The 16,995-nt window shown below is 47.2% G+C and overlaps 5 protein-coding genes across 7 annotated transcripts; 3 read left to right on the plus strand and 2 right to left on the minus strand.

Moving 5' to 3' along the window:
• The first annotated feature begins 10 nt into the window (after window positions 1-10).
• On the plus strand, window positions 11-1,001 carry SelG (Selenoprotein G). The gene is made up of 3 exons (XM_017162512.3): window positions 11-170; window positions 236-320; window positions 381-1,001. Exons 1-3 carry the CDS (start codon window positions 152-154, stop codon window positions 616-618), a joined length of 342 nt encoding a protein of 113 aa, XP_017018001.1. The 5' UTR covers window positions 11-151; the 3' UTR covers window positions 619-1,001.
• On the minus strand, window positions 997-1,957 carry LOC108071697 (glycine-rich selenoprotein-like). The gene is made up of 3 exons (XM_070288265.1): window positions 1,811-1,957; window positions 1,665-1,749; window positions 997-1,604 (listed from the first exon to the last, which is right to left on the minus strand). Exons 1-3 carry the CDS (start codon window positions 1,827-1,829, stop codon window positions 1,349-1,351), a joined length of 360 nt encoding a protein of 119 aa, XP_070144366.1. The 5' UTR covers window positions 1,830-1,957; the 3' UTR covers window positions 997-1,348.
• A 76-nt stretch (window positions 1,958-2,033) lies between these two features.
• sicily (NADH dehydrogenase (ubiquinone) complex I, assembly factor 6 homolog sicily) lies at window positions 2,034-3,545 on the plus strand. Of its 2 annotated transcripts, XM_070288264.1 has the most exons (5): window positions 2,034-2,173; window positions 2,224-2,415; window positions 2,477-2,591; window positions 2,661-3,286; window positions 3,350-3,545. In XM_070288264.1, the coding sequence occupies exons 2-5, from the start codon at window positions 2,231-2,233 to the stop codon at window positions 3,429-3,431; spliced, it is 1,008 nt and encodes a 335-aa protein (XP_070144365.1). In that variant the 5' UTR covers window positions 2,034-2,173; window positions 2,224-2,230; the 3' UTR covers window positions 3,432-3,545. The 2 variants fall into 2 exon arrangements, with proteins under 2 accessions (XP_070144365.1, XP_017018020.1); XM_017162531.2 differs by lacking the exon at window positions 2,034-2,173 and having other exon boundaries at window positions 2,202-2,415.
• Window positions 3,546-3,707: 162 nt separating this feature from the next.
• On the plus strand, window positions 3,708-9,732 carry wisp (wispy). 2 transcript variants are annotated; one of them, XM_017162607.3, is made up of 9 exons: window positions 3,708-3,900; window positions 3,978-5,235; window positions 5,320-6,806; window positions 6,970-7,435; window positions 7,487-7,691; window positions 7,752-7,895; window positions 8,184-8,493; window positions 8,555-8,935; window positions 9,680-9,732. In XM_017162607.3, the coding sequence occupies exons 2-9, from the start codon at window positions 4,540-4,542 to the stop codon at window positions 9,681-9,683; spliced, it is 3,693 nt and encodes a 1,230-aa protein (XP_017018096.1). In that variant the 5' UTR covers window positions 3,708-3,900; window positions 3,978-4,539; the 3' UTR covers window positions 9,684-9,732. The 2 variants fall into 2 exon arrangements, with proteins under 2 accessions (XP_017018096.1, XP_017018095.1); XM_017162606.3 differs by having other exon boundaries at window positions 3,709-3,900; window positions 7,749-7,895.
• Window positions 9,733-10,456: 724 nt separating this feature from the next.
• Upf1 (Upf1 RNA helicase) lies at window positions 10,457-16,807 on the minus strand. The gene is made up of 3 exons (XM_017162608.3): window positions 16,119-16,807; window positions 12,633-16,052; window positions 10,457-11,742 (listed from the first exon to the last, which is right to left on the minus strand). The coding sequence occupies exons 1-3, from the start codon at window positions 16,290-16,292 to the stop codon at window positions 11,701-11,703; spliced, it is 3,636 nt and encodes a 1,211-aa protein (XP_017018097.1). The 5' UTR covers window positions 16,293-16,807; the 3' UTR covers window positions 10,457-11,700.
• Window positions 16,808-16,995: the final 188 nt, after the last annotated feature.

Consider the following 16,995-nt stretch of genomic DNA (forward strand, 5'->3'; position numbering starts at 1 on the left):
CGAAAACGATTTCGATTTATCTGCCAAGTTCCAGCTCTAGCTGCTTGGACCTTCCATATCTCACAATGTTTATTTGGATAACTGCGACATCTCAAATTGTGCAATAAACTGACGTAGACGAGGGCAGCGTGGATGCTCTCTGGGCGGCAACATGGCGTACATCGACCAAAGTGAGTTTGCCGTGGGAATCCAGATCGGCCTTCCAACTCTGACCCACATTTGTTTTTATTCACAGATGGCCGCGTGTGGGAGAGGCGACCTTGGGACTGGCAACGGATAGTGGAGCTCTTTGTTGGGATCTGGTTCGCCATCAAGCACCTGTAAGTGGTCACACGTGTACTTTGCAGCCCAGGATTACTACATTTTGTGAATATCTACAGATTTGGGTCATTCCTGGCTCCCTTCACGGCCAACGACAACAATGCTCGCCGAGGCAACAATGGCTGGGGCGGTAGCGGCTGGGGAGGCGGTGGTGGTGGCGGAGGCGGAGGAGGAGGAGGTGGTGGCGGCGGGAGAGGAGGAGGCAGCGGCTACAGAGGAGAATACAGGCCAAACCGACGAATCGGACGCATACAGCCATCCATGTCGTGCAATATTCCTGTCGCTGGCGGCGGATGAGGATAGTAGCGACATCCGGTCCCATTTGGGACGGATGTCGCGCCGACTGTAAGCGGCCAAGTCAAACAGCACCACAAATAATCGGAAATTGAGATGGTTCATCACGCCCATGTGGCGTCCTATGACGCAGCCCTCCTAAACTCTTACACTGAGCGGAGTGCAGCCGATAAATGAGTCGTCGATTTTTCCGATCGCTGTTTACGTGGCCGTAGTCGGTCTCTCGAAATAGCTTACTTTTTCTACTTCTGAAAAATTAAGGCTCCATATTTGAATGTTTACGGGTAACAAATAAGGTAAATAAAACAAATGTATTATCCAAAACACCTCGAAACAACTTGAAATGTAGCATTTTTTAATGAAATAAAAAGAATTGCAATATAAAATCAAGGTTTCATTTATTAATAAATATCGTAATTGTACAAGTGGAGAGGTTTAGGATGGGTGTTTTCTTGAATTTCAGTGATTCCTTTTTAAACGCAAGCTCAAGATTTAAATCCTGTGCAGGATTGCGCACTGAGTGTTAAGCTTGAAGCCTCGTCATGCGAGCAAACTAGTTATAATTGCATCTTAAACTTCCAAAAACCAAGGAGTCCAGTTGATATTCAATAACTTATGACTAATTTTGATTGTGTAAATATTTTGTATGTTGGCCAATAGCCCAAAAGGTAACTAAAATTAACCCCAATAATTTCTGGTTGCATCGTCATTGTGCTTAAGTACACACCAATTTCTATCCACAGCAGCCACCAGCACTGCAGGATTGGGAAGGCGGTGGGATGCGTCCAATTCGCAGGTTCGGTCTTAGTCCATCGTAACCACCATTACCTCTACCACCACCACCACCGCCGCCGCCGCCTCCTCCACCACCGCCACCTCCACCTCCCCCGCCGCCACCACCCCAGCCACTGGAGCCCCAGCCGTTTCCTCGCTGGGAGCCGCCACGGTTATTGTCACCGCCATTGAAAGGAGCCAGGAATGTGTGGAACCTACGAATAAAGAATACTTGCTGCATGTCCCATATAAAGACTTCGTTTCTTAATACATACAATTGCTTGATGGCGAACCACAAGCCCATAATGATGGACAAGATCCGCTGCCAGTTCCAAGGGCGCTTCTCCCAGAGGCGACCGTCTGCAAAGTAGAGCAAGGATCAGCAGGCGAGGCAAGGGGATGTCTAAAAGTATATACTCACTTTGATCAATGTAAGCCATCCCACACAGTCGTAAAAAGTTACTGCTTTAGTGATATTTAATTAATGTTTACAAAATACACAAAACTTGACGTGGTGTTTAGAGATGGTAGCTGAGCAGCTGATTTGCTATACAAATATCGGTCTAAACTTATCGGTGAATTAGGATTAGGATTTTATTCATAGAATTTAGATTATTTTTAGAGTAAAAAAATTAATAATAATAAAAAAAAAAAACAAAGTGTCGTTCACCTTAAACAAATAAAATAACACTGATAGGAGGGGAACGAGTTTAAAAAAGTTTGCCAAGGGATTACGTTTTAGATCACTTAACGTCACTACGTTGTTGGACTACGTTGTATTTAGGTAAGACCAGCTGCCACGAAGTGTAAAATCCCCACTGGATCTTTTTGCAGCTCTCAGATGCGGTGCTTGGCGAGGAGTTGGACTAACCCATTGTTACTTAATGCCGGCTCCGGCTTTCTTGGACCCTATGCCAACGCCAGACATGCCAGTGTCCAGCAGCCGGCCACCGAGAGGAAGAGCGATGCAGCCGTCGAGGCGGAGAGCAATGGTTATGGGGCCAAGCACTGCATGGGCCTGGTGGAGTAAGTTCTTGCTTTACAAATATCCCAGTATTCCTGTCCGCTAATCGCTTCACCCATGCAGGAAGTACGACTACGAGAACTACCTGAGCACGCTGCTGCTGCCCCGGGATCTACGGCGTGCTGCCTTCGCCCTGCGGGCCTTTAACGTGGAGGTCTCCAGATCGGTCAGTGGTCATGTGAGTGATGAGGTCTTGGGTCCCTATTCAATGACAGCTTCAAATGCTATGTATTTCGATTTTTTGCAGCAAATTGAACCACAAATAGCAAAGCTGCGCCTGAAGTTCTGGTACGACTCCATTGACAAGTGCTTTGAGGAGGAGTCCCAGCCATCCTACGTGAAGGATCAGCCAGTTTTGCGCGAACTGAAGCACACGGTGGGCGGCCGAAAGCTGAACAAGGTCTATCTGCGCCGCCTGGTCACAGCCCGTGAGCGTCCGCCCAACAAGGCGTTCGAGTCGGTTCGCGAATTGGAGGAGTACGCCGAGCAAACCTTCTCTTCGCTGCTCCTTCTCCTGGTCGAGATCAGCGGTGTGCGTGACCTACAGGTAGACCATGCCGCCTCCCACTTGGGCAAAGCACTAGGGATCGCCACTCTGCTGCGTGCTATTCCTCATGCGGGCCGACAGCAAGCCGTTTGTGTGCCGCTGGAGGTGCTTGTGCGGCATGGCGTTAGCCAGGAGCGTGTCATCCGTGGCCGCAGCGACGATAAGGGCGTCGAGGAGTGCATCTTCGAGGTGGCCAGTGCCGCCAATACGCACCTGAATCTGGCCAGGAAACTGCACGATCAGGTGCCACGGCCAGTGCGTAAAATCTTTCTCCCTGCCGTTGCAACCGATGGCTACCTGGAGCGCCTTAGACGGGCTAACTTTCAGTGAGTTTAGCGAATCCTTTATCCTCAAAGTTCAAAACTTATTTATTTCCTTGTATCCTGTAGGCTGACCCATAAGTCGTGCGTGGGTAGGGACACCCTGTTGCCGGCACGTCTCTTCTGGAAGTCGCTTCTCAATCGGTACTGATGCAGCCAAAGGAATGCGCCCGCCAGTTGGCAGTTAGTTTACTTACTAGTTCGGCTTGATGCCTAGTTGTTGACTTTTAAAAAGAAATAAAATACCTGATAGATAAGAAGCTAAGCGTTTGTTTTGCGTATTATACATGAAAGGAATTACACTTTAAGAAAATTCAAATAATAATAGCCAAATTGCACAACAACAACAGTCCACAGCAGTTAGCTTTATTTCGACTTCTCGATAGCTCGTGGGTGGATAGCTCCAGAGCTTGAGCTATCGATAATAGGCGCGGATTGGTCGATCGGTTTCGCTCTCTCGTAAAGTTAGTTTAGGCGGAGTTTTAGTTTTTTTTTATGAATGTTTGAATTGATGTGGAAAGTGTGTGTTGCGACTTTAATGGAAACGGAGCAGAGCGCGGAACGCTCAACGAGATAAGCACCGTTTTCCCTACCGAGCTAGCTGCCACCGCCAATATTTGGTAATCTGATAAGTTGCTTTTTATATGCTAATTTCCCTACTCTTACGTCTATTTCTTCGTTTTTCTCCTCTTCCCAGTTGCCGGTTCATTATTTTCTGTTCTTTTGCGCCCTTCTGCGTGGCAGTTTCAATCCTTCTTCCTGCACATAACGGATCTTTTTTCCACTGCACTTTGCGAAACGAGAAAGAGAGAGATAGCTAGTGTGCGAATATACAAATAACACCGGGCGGTGCATGTTTCTTTGTGTGAAGCGCAGGAAGAGCGGCACTTTTACACTCGTGGCCGTTAAAATAGTGAAAGTCCCGGATTAAGGAATAATCTGAAGTGAAATATTAAATTATAAGTAACCTAAAAGGAATAAAAAACAAAACAAAATTAAAACAAAAACAAAAAAAATTATAAAAAAATATAATCTAAAACAAAATCAAAAATAAAAAAATCTTAATAATTACCAAAAAAAAAAAAAAAGGTTTCCTAACACAAAGAGAACTTAAAAAAAAAGCACCATAATTTTAGCTTAACTTAAAATATAGTTTTAAGCAACTGAATGCGAGGCCGAGCGATTTTTTTATGCCCAAAACTCGAGCCCTAGAAACGTAAACACTTCCGCTTTGATCCTCAAAACCCATTTTGAGGGCTATGTATGCCACCCGAGTAGCCGGCAACATGAAGATATTTGCCGCAGATGCCAACGATGGCGCAACAGCAGCATGCAACACGCCCGTGCAACAGCAGCAGCAGCAGCATCCGCCGCCACATCGGCAGCAACAGTCGCTGCAATTCCGACAACGGATATCCGCTGGATCGCCGGTGTCCAAGTCTAGCAGCCAGTGTCACCTGAAATTTGGCAAGTACAATAATAGTAAGACGGCCAATTTGCTGCGACAGGTGAGCAGCTATCACAACAACAACAACAACAACCACAACGATAACAACAATAATAATAATAATAACAACAATCTAGTGAAGAATCAGAATATTATACAACAGCAAATATCTGATTGCAAGCCAAGCCTTCCCAAAAAGCACAATTCGCTTTCCTCCTCCTCGACAGAATTATCTTCTGCATTTTATCGCAATTCTTGCGACAGTCTAAACTCTGAAGCTTCTGCGGATTCAACAACATCAACAACGGCAGCAGCAAAAAACATCAACCCGCCACCGAGAACAGATTCAAGAGCAGAGCCTTCTCCGGAGGTAACCACCACGGGTGACAAGTCCCTACGGGTTTCGGAACAGCCACAGGATATGGCGGCCAAACAACGATCACGACAGCAGCCGCTCAGTTACTGGAAGACCAATTATCCGCAGCAAGCTGCCAGGCAACTAAAAGATGTAATAAAGCATATATTAAGACATGAATTAAAACATTAATTAATACACTAAATTAATACACAAAATTACTTAATCCCTTTTCAGAAGGAGACGGTCGCAGCAGTTGTAACGGCTGCTGCGGCGGCTGCTGCTGCTGCTGCTGCTGCTTCATCGGAACAACAGGCATCTTTGTCCTTCGAGAACAGACGAAACTCTGGTTACCAACAACACCATCAGCCGCACAATTACTATCAATACTATTATCCGCAGCCCAAGCAGCTGACCATTGCCTCGTTCCTGCAGAAGGACCTGTTGCCCGAGAAGAGCGGTGTCGTGCAGCAACGCGGTGGCGGCGCCCTCAACCGCCAGCAACAAGGAGGGAATGTTGGCTATCCCCAGCAGCAGCGTTACCGCAATGCCCAGTGTGCCTATGAGCAGTATCAGCAGCAACATCATGTCCCACACCAGGCACAACAGCATCACCAGCAAGGGATGGGGGGCAGCTCGCACTTTCGGCGGAAGTATGGCGAGAGCAACAGCAGTGGCAGCGGCATTCAGAAGAAGATGCACTACAGTCTAGTGGCGGGGAGAATGGGAGATGCGTCGCCTGCATCGGGACAGCAACAGCATCAGCAGCACCAACAGCAACAGCATCAGCAGCAACAGCATCAGCAGCAACAGCATCAGCAGCAACAGCAGCATAACACAATTGAGATCCTGGCCAGCAGCAACTTTAATGCAGTCCATCGTCGCAGTCAGGGAGGTGGCAAAAATGGTTACTACCAGCAGCAGCACCACCACCATTCCCTTAAAGACGACGATGGCTTCACGCCAAACTCTGCCGAACGCCAGAACTTGTACAATCTTACCTACGTTAATGTGGACATGACCAACACAGGTGGCGCCCCAGGATCGACCGATGACAGGTCAAAGATATCGCGGCAAAACAAACCCAGTATTACGCTAACGCCTGCTGCTCCGGGGCCCTCGACAGTGCGCCGATCTCTGCCGGTCCCTATACCCGTATCCGCCGTATCCGGTTCCGTGCCTCCGCATCCAGTTTTGAATCATGGCCGCAATATGTTTCCACAGCCGCCGCCCCCATTGCCGCTGGCCATGATTGGGGGACATGGGATGCTCTCCCCAAGCATGAATACACCCACCAAAATGATAAGCTGTGCGCAGCTGGACGAGGCCATCACGGCGGCGGCCGCCAATGGAGAGCAGTCTATATCCAGTCCCAATTATCACCAAACAGTGCCCTTTATTATGCCACATCCCGCACAGCAGCAGCAGCAGCAGCATCAACAGCAGCAGCAACAACAGCAGCAGCAGCAACAACAGCAGCATTCACAGGCACCGCCACCGCCGCACCTAATCCCCAACAGCGGCGGTGGTGCTCCGCCACAGGTCTACCTTCAAACACCGGCAGTGTGGCCACATTCCGGCTTGCCCTGCTACCAGGGCCCGCCATATGGTTCCAACGGCAGTTCGCCGCATAACCACAAGGATGTGCGGGCCATGTCACCCGCCCTGTCCACCTCCACCCTAAGCAGCGATTCCCATTGGAGTGGCCCAAGCAATCGATGTCGGTAGGTGTGGCCTTCCTCCTTCCTCGATAAAGTACTTTTAAACAAAAAATCATAGTAGACTACGCCAAAGTAGTTGTAGTTTTCCGACTGACAAAAAGAAAGATTTTTATTCTGTGACAAGAGTTTAACCTGGCAAGAATTTGTTTTTTTCTTTCTTCTTCAGCCTGGTCAACGGAGAGCACCTATCCATTTCTCCCACACCCAGCCCTCTAGAAACCGGACAATTGTCACCACATTTAATAGAGATGGGGCCGAAAACCCCGCATCATCATCCGTCAGGAGGAGGAGCAGCAGCAGCAGCAGCACCACCACCACCACCACCGCCTCCACCGCCGCCGCTGCTTTCGCTGCACATCACCCATCACCATGGAAATCCCGTAGTTCCCTTTGAAATGGTTGGAGGAGGTCCAGGAGGAGGTCCCTGGTACGATATGATGCTGCCACCCGATCGCTACCTGGCCCATGCCAGGAACGTGGAGGTCCCGGCTCAGCCGGAAAAACTGATCTGCATGTGCAAGTACGATAACCTGTCGGTGGAGATCTGGGAGATGTTCCGTGGCGCCCGGCAGACGCATTACAAGTTCAAGGCCAAGATGCGGCTATGGCGTTACTTGTACATCATGATGAATGTGAGTTCGTCCAGAGAATGGAAATATTTCAATTAATTTACCAACTTGTAGCTGCAAATGTTCGAGGGGTATCGCATCTGCCTGGTTGGTTCCACCATCACTGGCTTTGGCACAGACTCCTCCGACATAGACATGTGCCTGCTGCCCGAGCAGCCGCCGAATAATAATCACCATCACCAGCACCATTTCCACAATGCAAAGCGGTCCGAGGCCCTCATCACCCTCAGTCTGTTCAATGCCGTCTTGAGGGAGACAGGTAAGCAGCTGGCACAGCATCAGCATCTTCTGCAGCGGAATATCTTTCTCTATTCAGCAGAGGTATTTAAGGACTTCAATCTGATCGAGGCTAGAGTGCCGATACTGCGCTTTAAGGACATCTCCAACGGGATCGAGGTCGATCTCAACTACAACAATTGCGTGGGCATTAAGAACACCTATCTGCTACAGCTTTACGCTCAGTGTAAGTCTGAATATGCGAGTACAATACATTTTCCCATGAAAGCTTGTCAAGTCACAGATCAAGATGTGTTCTCATTAGCCACCTCTCACTTTCTGGTCCATTTCTTTTGCTTAAAGATATTACTCTTTATAAACTTTAAGCCTAATTTTGTTTTTTTTTTTTAGGAAGTCTTGCTTTTTAACCACTTGTTTCAAATACTCTCAATAAACACCCTTTGACTATCATAATCATATCTTAAAAATTTTTTAAATGAATATTTAATTATCAAAAATCTTGTATATTTTTCAGTGGACTGGCGTGCTCGCCCGCTGGTGGTGGTTGTTAAGCTCTGGGCCCAATACCATGACATCAATGATGCCAAACGCATGACCATCTCGAGCTACTCGCTGGTGCTAATGGTTCTGCACTATCTGCAGCATGGCTGCGTGCCACATGTCCTGCCCTGCCTGCACTCGCTCTATCCGGAAAAGTTTCGGCTGGGACAGCAGGATTGCCTGGATCTGGATCTAATCGAGCCGATAGAGCCTTACCAGACGCTGAATACCCAATCGCTGGGTGAGCTTTTGCTGGGCTTCTTCAAATACTACAGCAAATTCGAGTGAGCGCGCGCGGTGTCCTCATCCTTGGAATCCAATAATTTATTGGTTTTCCTGTTTCAGCTTCCGGAACTATGCCATCTCCATACGCACCGGTGGCGTCCTGCCGGTGTCCACTTGTCGGATGGCGCGAAGCCAGCGGAATGATATTTACCAGTGGAAGGAGCTCAACATCGAGGAGCCATTCGATTTATCGAACACGGCGCGATCAGTGTATGACTTTGCCACCTTTGAGCGCGTCAAAGGCATCTTCCTGTCCACAGCCCATCGGCTGAATCACACGCTGGACCTCACGTCCATCTTCCGTCCCATCGTCCCCCATGCCCAGGAGCAGTTTCCCTACCAGCAGCAGTTCGAGCCACCGCGCGGCGGAGACGATATCGCTGGATCCAACAAAATGGTCAAGCCAGAAACAACCGAAACGGCTGGTGGCGGCACATTCAGGTCAGTTGGGTTCTAGGGATGATGGATACCATGCACAAGTGTGCTGAATATAGTCGCAAATAGTTGATCTTGGCTTTTAACAGTATAAGGATTTTAACATTCTAATGTTAAGTTAATAATGTTAACAGCGGAGCTTACAGTTTAGTGTTTTTTTTAACAGAGTACGGAGCTGACATTAGAGTGGACCAAACACTTGACCTGAAACAAGTTTGCCTTATATCAGCTCTTAACTCCATAGTACATTTTATTGTCTATATTTTTTATAGAAAGAACTATTTAAAAATATTCCTTAAACCTTTTTTTTTTAAATTAAAAAAACGAACAATTAAAAATTATTTCCTAAAAACTTTATAGTCGATATAGGAACAATTTTTACAAGAATGGAAATTATAAAAGACTTTAAAAAATTGAGCCCAAATAAAAAAAATGTATAAGTTCCATACTAATTACAAAAAAAAATTATTTAAATGTGCAAATATGTAAAATAATGTGATGGTTCAGGTTCAATAACTATATATATACCAATATTTATTTTTAAATTGATGGAATTTTAACAAGTAGATCGAAGAATAGGTATGTGATCCAATTTTATTTGAATACAAAATATTAATATTAATATTAAATAGGGCTTCAAAGACAATAAGTTTAAAAATTATCAGAGATAGTAATCATTTATACAAATTCAAGCTTCACAAAGAAAATATGTTAATTAGTGTTATTTATTATATACTAAAATCGTTGCAGGTAAAGCTTGAAAAAAGAAAAGAAAAATGGTTAAACCAAAAAATATAAAAATATCACCAGCCCACCAGAAACTGAAATTCACGGAATCGAAAATCGAAAAAAAGAAATGAAAACCGATTGGAAAAAAAAAATCGTGGTTGAATTTCAGTAAACACTAACGCTTCTATATTTTGTTAAATGTCATATATTCATTTTCAATATTTTTATTGCATTTATCTTCCATCAATTTGTTTAATCGAATTCGATCAATTATTGTAAACATCCACGGAGGTGTGCGATGTTCGTCCCCCCTCTTGTGAAATGCAAAAATGTCACCCGAAAATGTAAAACAAAAAAAAAATGTTAAATAAACTTTAAAACAAAAAAAGAATGCAAAAAATAAATTTAAAACTTGTTGTCTTTAATTCAAAGTACTTTAAAAGGTTGTGTATATTTTAAGTAAGAATCAGTATCCAAGTAGAGCTGAAAATATACTTTTTAAGGTTGTAAATGTCACATTTCCAATGTCATGTAAAAGGGAAGGAACACCAAAGTGCTTAAATATAATTACAAATATATCGATAGATTAAATTAAAAAATTAAATGACGTAAATCCATATTTAACTTATTTAACAATTTAGTTAAAGAATTTCGAAGAAAAAGAAAGTCGATTTAGAGAACAAAGAATTTACATATATCGAAAAAATGATCGGATCTAATATTCTATCGAAAATATCGTTAACTCTTGTTTATCGAATATATCGAAATATACCCCCAGAATAAACGACATAGTATGTGTTGATTTTTGCAAAGAAAAACTGAAATTTTTTATTTAGAATTTCAAAGGGGAAAAAGAAAAGAAAAGCGGATCGATTTTTCTTTCTTCAAGGAGTTGCGTTTTGGGGGAAAATAAACTCACATTATATTGACAAAAATATATACCCTTTTTCATATATCGTTTTAAAAACAATCAACAGGCATCTGTGTAACTGCATTAATATTAGAATTAATATTAACCTCTTCTGATCCTCTTTTTTTTTGTTCCTGTGTTTTGGATTTCTCATTTTTTGTGGGTGGGTGGGAAGATCACATCCGTCGTGTCATCGTTCATTCGATTTTCAATCATCCGCCCCGTGGAAATTGGCAAGCCCCGCGATCGAAACATTGTGTGAATTCCCGTATCCATTATTCTTACGTTTTTGATTTAGTTTTAACATTTTCTGTTGTTGTTTGTTTTTTTCTTTTCGTTTGGTTTTGCTTTGTTGGTTTTTTGTGGATAACAAATGCATACAGAAGTCAAAAAAGTGTTCGAAGACTTACGAAATGTACAACAGTTGTGGGCTTTGCTTGGGGCCGGCCGATGTGAGGTGTAAACGTGTTTTGGAATTAAAAGTCTAGAGCATGAGCTTGGGTTTTCATGGCTGCACTGCTGCACTGGAAGGCAGAGAATGGTGTGAAGAAGGTTTCAAAAGATGATGGGCCACTGGCACCTCCCTTGGGAGTGGCTTCGACATACGCCTTTCAAGAAAATGCGTTACATCGCTGGCTGACTGGCTGGCCGGCAGGCTTTTCCGATCCTGCGGAGCTCATTCGCTCATAGCGCTCAGCATCGCTTGCTGCAGTGCATCTTTTTCTGTCATCCTCTTTTGGGTGGCCCTGTGAGTGATCTGGCTCTGCTCACTACCGCCTGTAATGGACTCCGCACTCTCTCTCTCTCTCTCTCTCTCTCGATCTCGTTCTCGTTCTCTCTCTGTATACCCTTTCCTTCTATTTTCTTTTGCCCGTTTCTCCGTGTCCTTGGTGGCGGCCCCGCCCGTACTCATGTCCTCCTAGGTCCTCTCGCTGCGCCGTTTGTCGCATCTGTCGTTGTTTCCCTGTGCTCGTAGTCCTCCTCCTTGTTTGGTGTCTGCTCCTTGCTGATGCTGCTACTCTTTGATTGTTGTTTTCAAAATCTTGAGTTTGTTGTTGTTGTTTTTTTTTTTCATTTGGGTTGCTTTTGTAATCGTTTGTAATTTGGTGGTGCACCTGCGGCGGCCGGATTCTCAATAAGGCTGTGAGAATTGATTTAAACTGCGTTCGCCCGACTGCAAATATAAATAAAATTTTATTAATTAATATTTTTATGAATGCCCAACATCTTGTGAATAAATTGTGAAAGTTTCACATCGATCATAGCAAAATTGACAAAGTTAAGCGTAGTTGAACAGAGGTCGTTTTGGTGTTCAATTTATGAGTATATTGTGAATAATCTGCGATAACTCTAAATCTACTGAACACATCGTTGTGAAATTTGGCACATAACTTCTTTAACTAGTTCTACAGATACTCTAATTTTATTATATTTTTTATTAAACAAAGTAACTTGACTTAACTTCAACAAAATCTATCCAATTATCCATATTATTCAAAATTTTATAAGAGGTTACATTGTAAAACTTTTTAAAAATTATCAAAATAATAATAATAAATATTAGTAGGCAGATTTATTCTTTTCCTTTTCATTTTCCAAAAATTAACATATAAAATTATGAATTAATATTTGAATTCAATTCAATATTCAGAATTATTAACCTAACGAAATAAAAGAATATACAAATATTAATAACTATAAAAATTAAAAAATAAAAAATAATAAATAAATAATTAATTTAAGAAAAATTACTCGCTTAACACTATAAGTCCCAACTAGTTCTAGCATCATATTTTCTTGTTTTGATATCAGATGATTCTGCGGACAGGGGAAGAGGGCGGGAGATTCCCTATAACTACCTAGACCTCTAAATATTTTTCAATACAAAATTTAACACAAAATTGTTTAAATTTCTTATTTTATGGTATTTAATTCATTAAGCTTACTTAATTAATTTAATTTTTTTTTTAAGTGAACTGTTTTGCCTCGAATTAGCCTTAATGAATGTTAGGTTAAAGGAGAAAGAGATGGAGCCACAATATTTTAATCAAATTAAAAACTCACCACATTAAAGGCCACATCTTGGGAGAGCAAACCGTCCATCTGTGATATCTGGCCAAAGTCCTGCGATAACTCCGGCTGCTGCGATAGTGCAAATCCGCTCGGCTGCGTCATTTGCAGCGACAATGGCACCGGCTGCTGGGTAAATGGAGTCACACTCCCTCCCGAGCTTTGTCCACTGGTAGGTCCTCCCACTACCACCGCTGCCCCACCAGCTCCGGCACTTCCCTGGTGGCCACTCGTTGTCCGTAGCTTGCCCCTGTTATGGGATTTCTTGCCACCGCCTGCCTGAGAGTTACTTCCCGACCCGGCGGCGGTGGTGGTGCCGGCTCCTCCTCCTCCGCCGCCGCCTCCACTGACTGTGGCAGCGTTTGAGGGGAAGTTGCCAGACTGCTGCTGCTGCATGGGCCGATTCTGCTTGGCGGCCATAATCGCCTGCTGGTGCTGGTTGTAGAAACGCGGCGGCAGATTGGTCATGTTCATGAACATGCCCACGGGCACGGGCATGTTGCCCAGAGCGGCGGCACCATGCTCATTGGATATGTAGCCAATGGAGTCGTGGTGCAGGTGGGCAGCTGCCCAGCTTGGGCCCGCACCACCGCCGCTGGCAAAGTTGTTGTTGCCACTACCGACAGCGCCCAGATTGAAGCCATGCATGGAGTTGGAGTTGCCGGGGGCACCACCGCCATAACCCAGGGGAGATGCACCGCCATAGGGAGTTCCACCGCCGCCGCTACCAAACTGGGAGCCATTCACAGCCGCCTGGCCGGGAATCGGGCGACCGCTGCGATCGTAGATTGAGCCGGCCACCATCACCTCCTTGGCATCGGCCATCATGGTGGACATGAAGTGGGCGCCAATGTTCATGCTGTTGACGAGCTTCTTGGGCTTCTGGAAGTGGATGAGCGACTCCTTCAGGTTGTTCAGCGAGCCCTCGACGAGCACCTTGCGGTCCTTGTAGAAGTTGAGCAGATGATTCCACAGCTGCTGCTTGGCGAGCACCTTGGGATTGCCCACGATGATGATACCGTATTTGGCGCGAGTGAGGGCCACGTTGAGGCGTCTGGGATCGTTCAGGAAGCCGATGCCCTGCCGCTCGTTGGAACGCACGCACGACATGATAATGATGTCCTTTTCGCGTCCCTGGAACGCATCCACGCTGGCAATTTCAATCTCCTGATACAGGCGAGAGTGAAGGCTACCCTGGTACTGCATATACTGGACCAAGTAGGCACGCTGTCCCTCGTACGGCGTAATGATGCCAATCTGTTCCGGCTTGATGCCCGCCTTGAGAAAGCGCGTCGTGATCTTCTCCACATTGGCAGCCTCGGTGCGATTGAGAAAGGAGGTGCCCGAGCCGGCGATCTCCTCCTGACCCTGGGTAACCAGGAAGAACATGGGTCTCTCCGGCTGCGGCCATGGAAAGTCCAACTTAAGGCGTCGATCCTCCGCACAGACGCCGTTCTGCAGCGATCCCTCGTAGAAGAAGTTGGACGGGAACTGGGATAACTCCGGATGCATGCGATATTGCACCTCCAAACGGAACGGACGGATGCCCAGGACAACCAAACGCTCGAACAGACTCTGCGAGAGACCGGCGCGAGCGGCCTTCTTGCACATGACCACCGGTCCCAGCTGGCAATGGTCGCCGACGAGGATTAGCTGCTTGGCGCCCAGCACCACTGGCACCATGCACTCCGGCTCCGTGGACTGCATGGATTCGTCGATGAGGATCGAGGTGAACTTGATGCGCGACAGGCGTCCATCTCCGGCGCCCACGCACGTACAGCAGATGACATCGGCGGCCTCCAGCAGCTGGTTCTCCGCTCCGCGCTTCAGACTCCGATAGCGCTTCTCGTCCGCCGAGCTCAGCTCCCCGGTCTCGTCCTTGAGCTGCTGCAGCTTCTTCAGCTCCGTGTTGGTCTCCATGTTGCGGATCTGGTTGTGCAGAGCGAGGAAGCTCACCGGACTGTCGATGGCCTCGCGGCTCTTGGCGCACACGCGCACCACCTTCAGGTTGGTGCGATGGATCTTCTCCGTCAGCTGGTCCACAGCCGTGTTGCTGGGAGCGCACACCAGCACAGTGCCGCCGTGCTGCTTCACCAGCTGGTAGACAATGGTGGCCGAGGTCACGGTCTTGCCGGTGCCCGGCGGTCCCTGGATGAGCGAGAGGGGACGCTGCAAAGCATGCTTCACGGCATACACCTGGCTGCGATTCAGATCCGGCAGATGCGGGGCGCTATACAGCTTGGGCTGTGGCCCACGGAACAGCACCTCGTCGTTGGCATCGGCACGGCCATGGCCCAGCAGGCGCGTGTATATAAAATTGGACACCGAATTGCGGTCCATGGCAAAGTTGCGGAGGGCACGGGTCATGCGATCGAAGGAGGTGCATTTCCAAATAAAATCCACCGAGAAGTTGCTGGTGCACTTGACCGGCGCATTGGAGGAGGATTTCAACTCCAGGCCGACATCGTCGCCAAAGTTATCCGGCACCTTGATGAGCTGCCCGGTCTCGCTCCAAGGACTATACATCTCACCGACATATCGCAGACGCAGCTCGTCGCCGTGCATCAGCTTCATGTCCGAGTCGGTCTTGGCCAGCGTAAAGTAGGCAATGGTCTTCTTGTTCAGACCCACATCCCACCGCACCTCGATGTTCTCCTGGGTGGCCGACTCCTTCAGCTTCTTGTCGTAGTCGGCCTCCAGGCGGACCAACGGCCCGAAAGTCTTCTCGTACTGATACCCATCCTCGTAGCGCAACAGCACCTGGGCCGGCTCCGAGTCAATGCCCGGCTTCTCCAGATCCTGGAACGTGGCCTCGATATTCTCCTTCCACAGTTCTTCCAGCTTGTTGATCTGCGCCGCCGAGATTTGGCGCGCCCGCAACTGGCCCTGTTCGCTGGGCTGCTTCACCAGCCAAGGCAGGAAGCAGCGATCGGCGATTAGGGGCTTCCACTGCTCCTGATCCCAGTTCATGTCCTTCAGTGAATTTTGGGCAGCGCAAGGCTGGCGACAGAGCAGCACCACAACGGAATCCGCCTTGGCCGGTATGAAGCCCAGCACAAAGACATTGCGGACGCCGCAGGAGTAGCACTCGAGCACGGTCTCGCCCAGCGGCCCGTCGGCGTGGAGGGTCACCTCGCGGTGCTTGGCCCGCACCAAATGGTTAATGATGTGCGAGCCGGAGGTGCTGCCGCGTCCATTGCAGAACCATTTTTTGCAATTGTTGCACATCACCACCGTGGCCGGGTCGTGGATACCACAGTATTTGCAGGCATGCGCCGGCAGCTCCTTTACATATGAGCTGCTGCCGCCGTCGTCGTCCTCCTCCTCGAACTGCAAATCGGCCAAATCGTTGGTGATGCTGGCCAGGCGCGGATGCGAGTCGCCACCGCCTCCGCCTCCAGTTTGGCCGCGAGACTATACCAAGGGAAGAGGAATTAAGAACATGGATGGTGGGAATAGGCGGGGACAGACTACACTCACGTGGAGCTCCAGCTGCTGCTGGTGGTCAACCTGCTGACTCTGCGAATTGGACGGCATGGTAAAGTCACGATAATCATACTGCGTGGGCTGTGTATCTGCTCCTGGCATCAGCTCGGTGTCGTCCATGTCCAGGAACGACAGCGCCGAGCTGGGCGCATACGTGTCCACGCTCATGGCGACGCCTGTGCAGCCTCCTCTTCACCCAAGGTTGCTGCTGCTGTTGCTTCCCTCGCTCTTCTGGCGTTTCTATAGCTGCTGGCTTTTCTTCTTCTTTCCCCTGCGATTCTCGAGTCCGGCGATGTGCGTGGATCGTTCGGATCGCTGACTCGCCGCCTGTGCCACACTTACTGGCGGGGCAGTTCGTCCCTGTCGCTGGAAAGGAATTCGCGTGAGCCTTGTAATTCCGAGTAATTACGCTGGAACGAGCAGAGTTTCGCAGAATGTGCGGCTGGCACACACAAAAAAAAAAATAGAAAACGTTTTGCGCGTGAAATAATTCGATGGGCACGTTCAGCATGCAGCCTGTTGTTGGCACTCAGGTCACCGTTTCTTTTTGGTCTAATGATAGGCTTTAGAGGGGAGCGGCGAGTCCCTCAACGTGCTTTTACTTGTTTATCACGAATTATATCTCTCGATTGTCGCCGATTGCCTAGTTAAAATATGTGTCAGAAATATAACAAAATAATGCGCAGTGTTGCCAGATGACAACTTGGGTGCTCTCCTAAAAAATCTCAAAAACCTGGAGATTTTTCGCTTTTGCGGCTTCTGGGCACACTAAAACGCTGAAACTCAAGTTTTGCTGTTATCGATAAAAGTCTATCGTTATTTTATCGAAAATATACTAGAAAATACTTAATTAATCGGGATGTGTGTTTCT

The sequence above is a fragment of the Drosophila kikkawai genome, chromosome X, assembly GCF_030179895.1.
Source record: "Drosophila kikkawai strain 14028-0561.14 chromosome X, DkikHiC1v2, whole genome shotgun sequence".
Lineage (NCBI taxonomy): Eukaryota > Metazoa > Arthropoda > Insecta > Diptera > Drosophilidae > Drosophila > Drosophila kikkawai.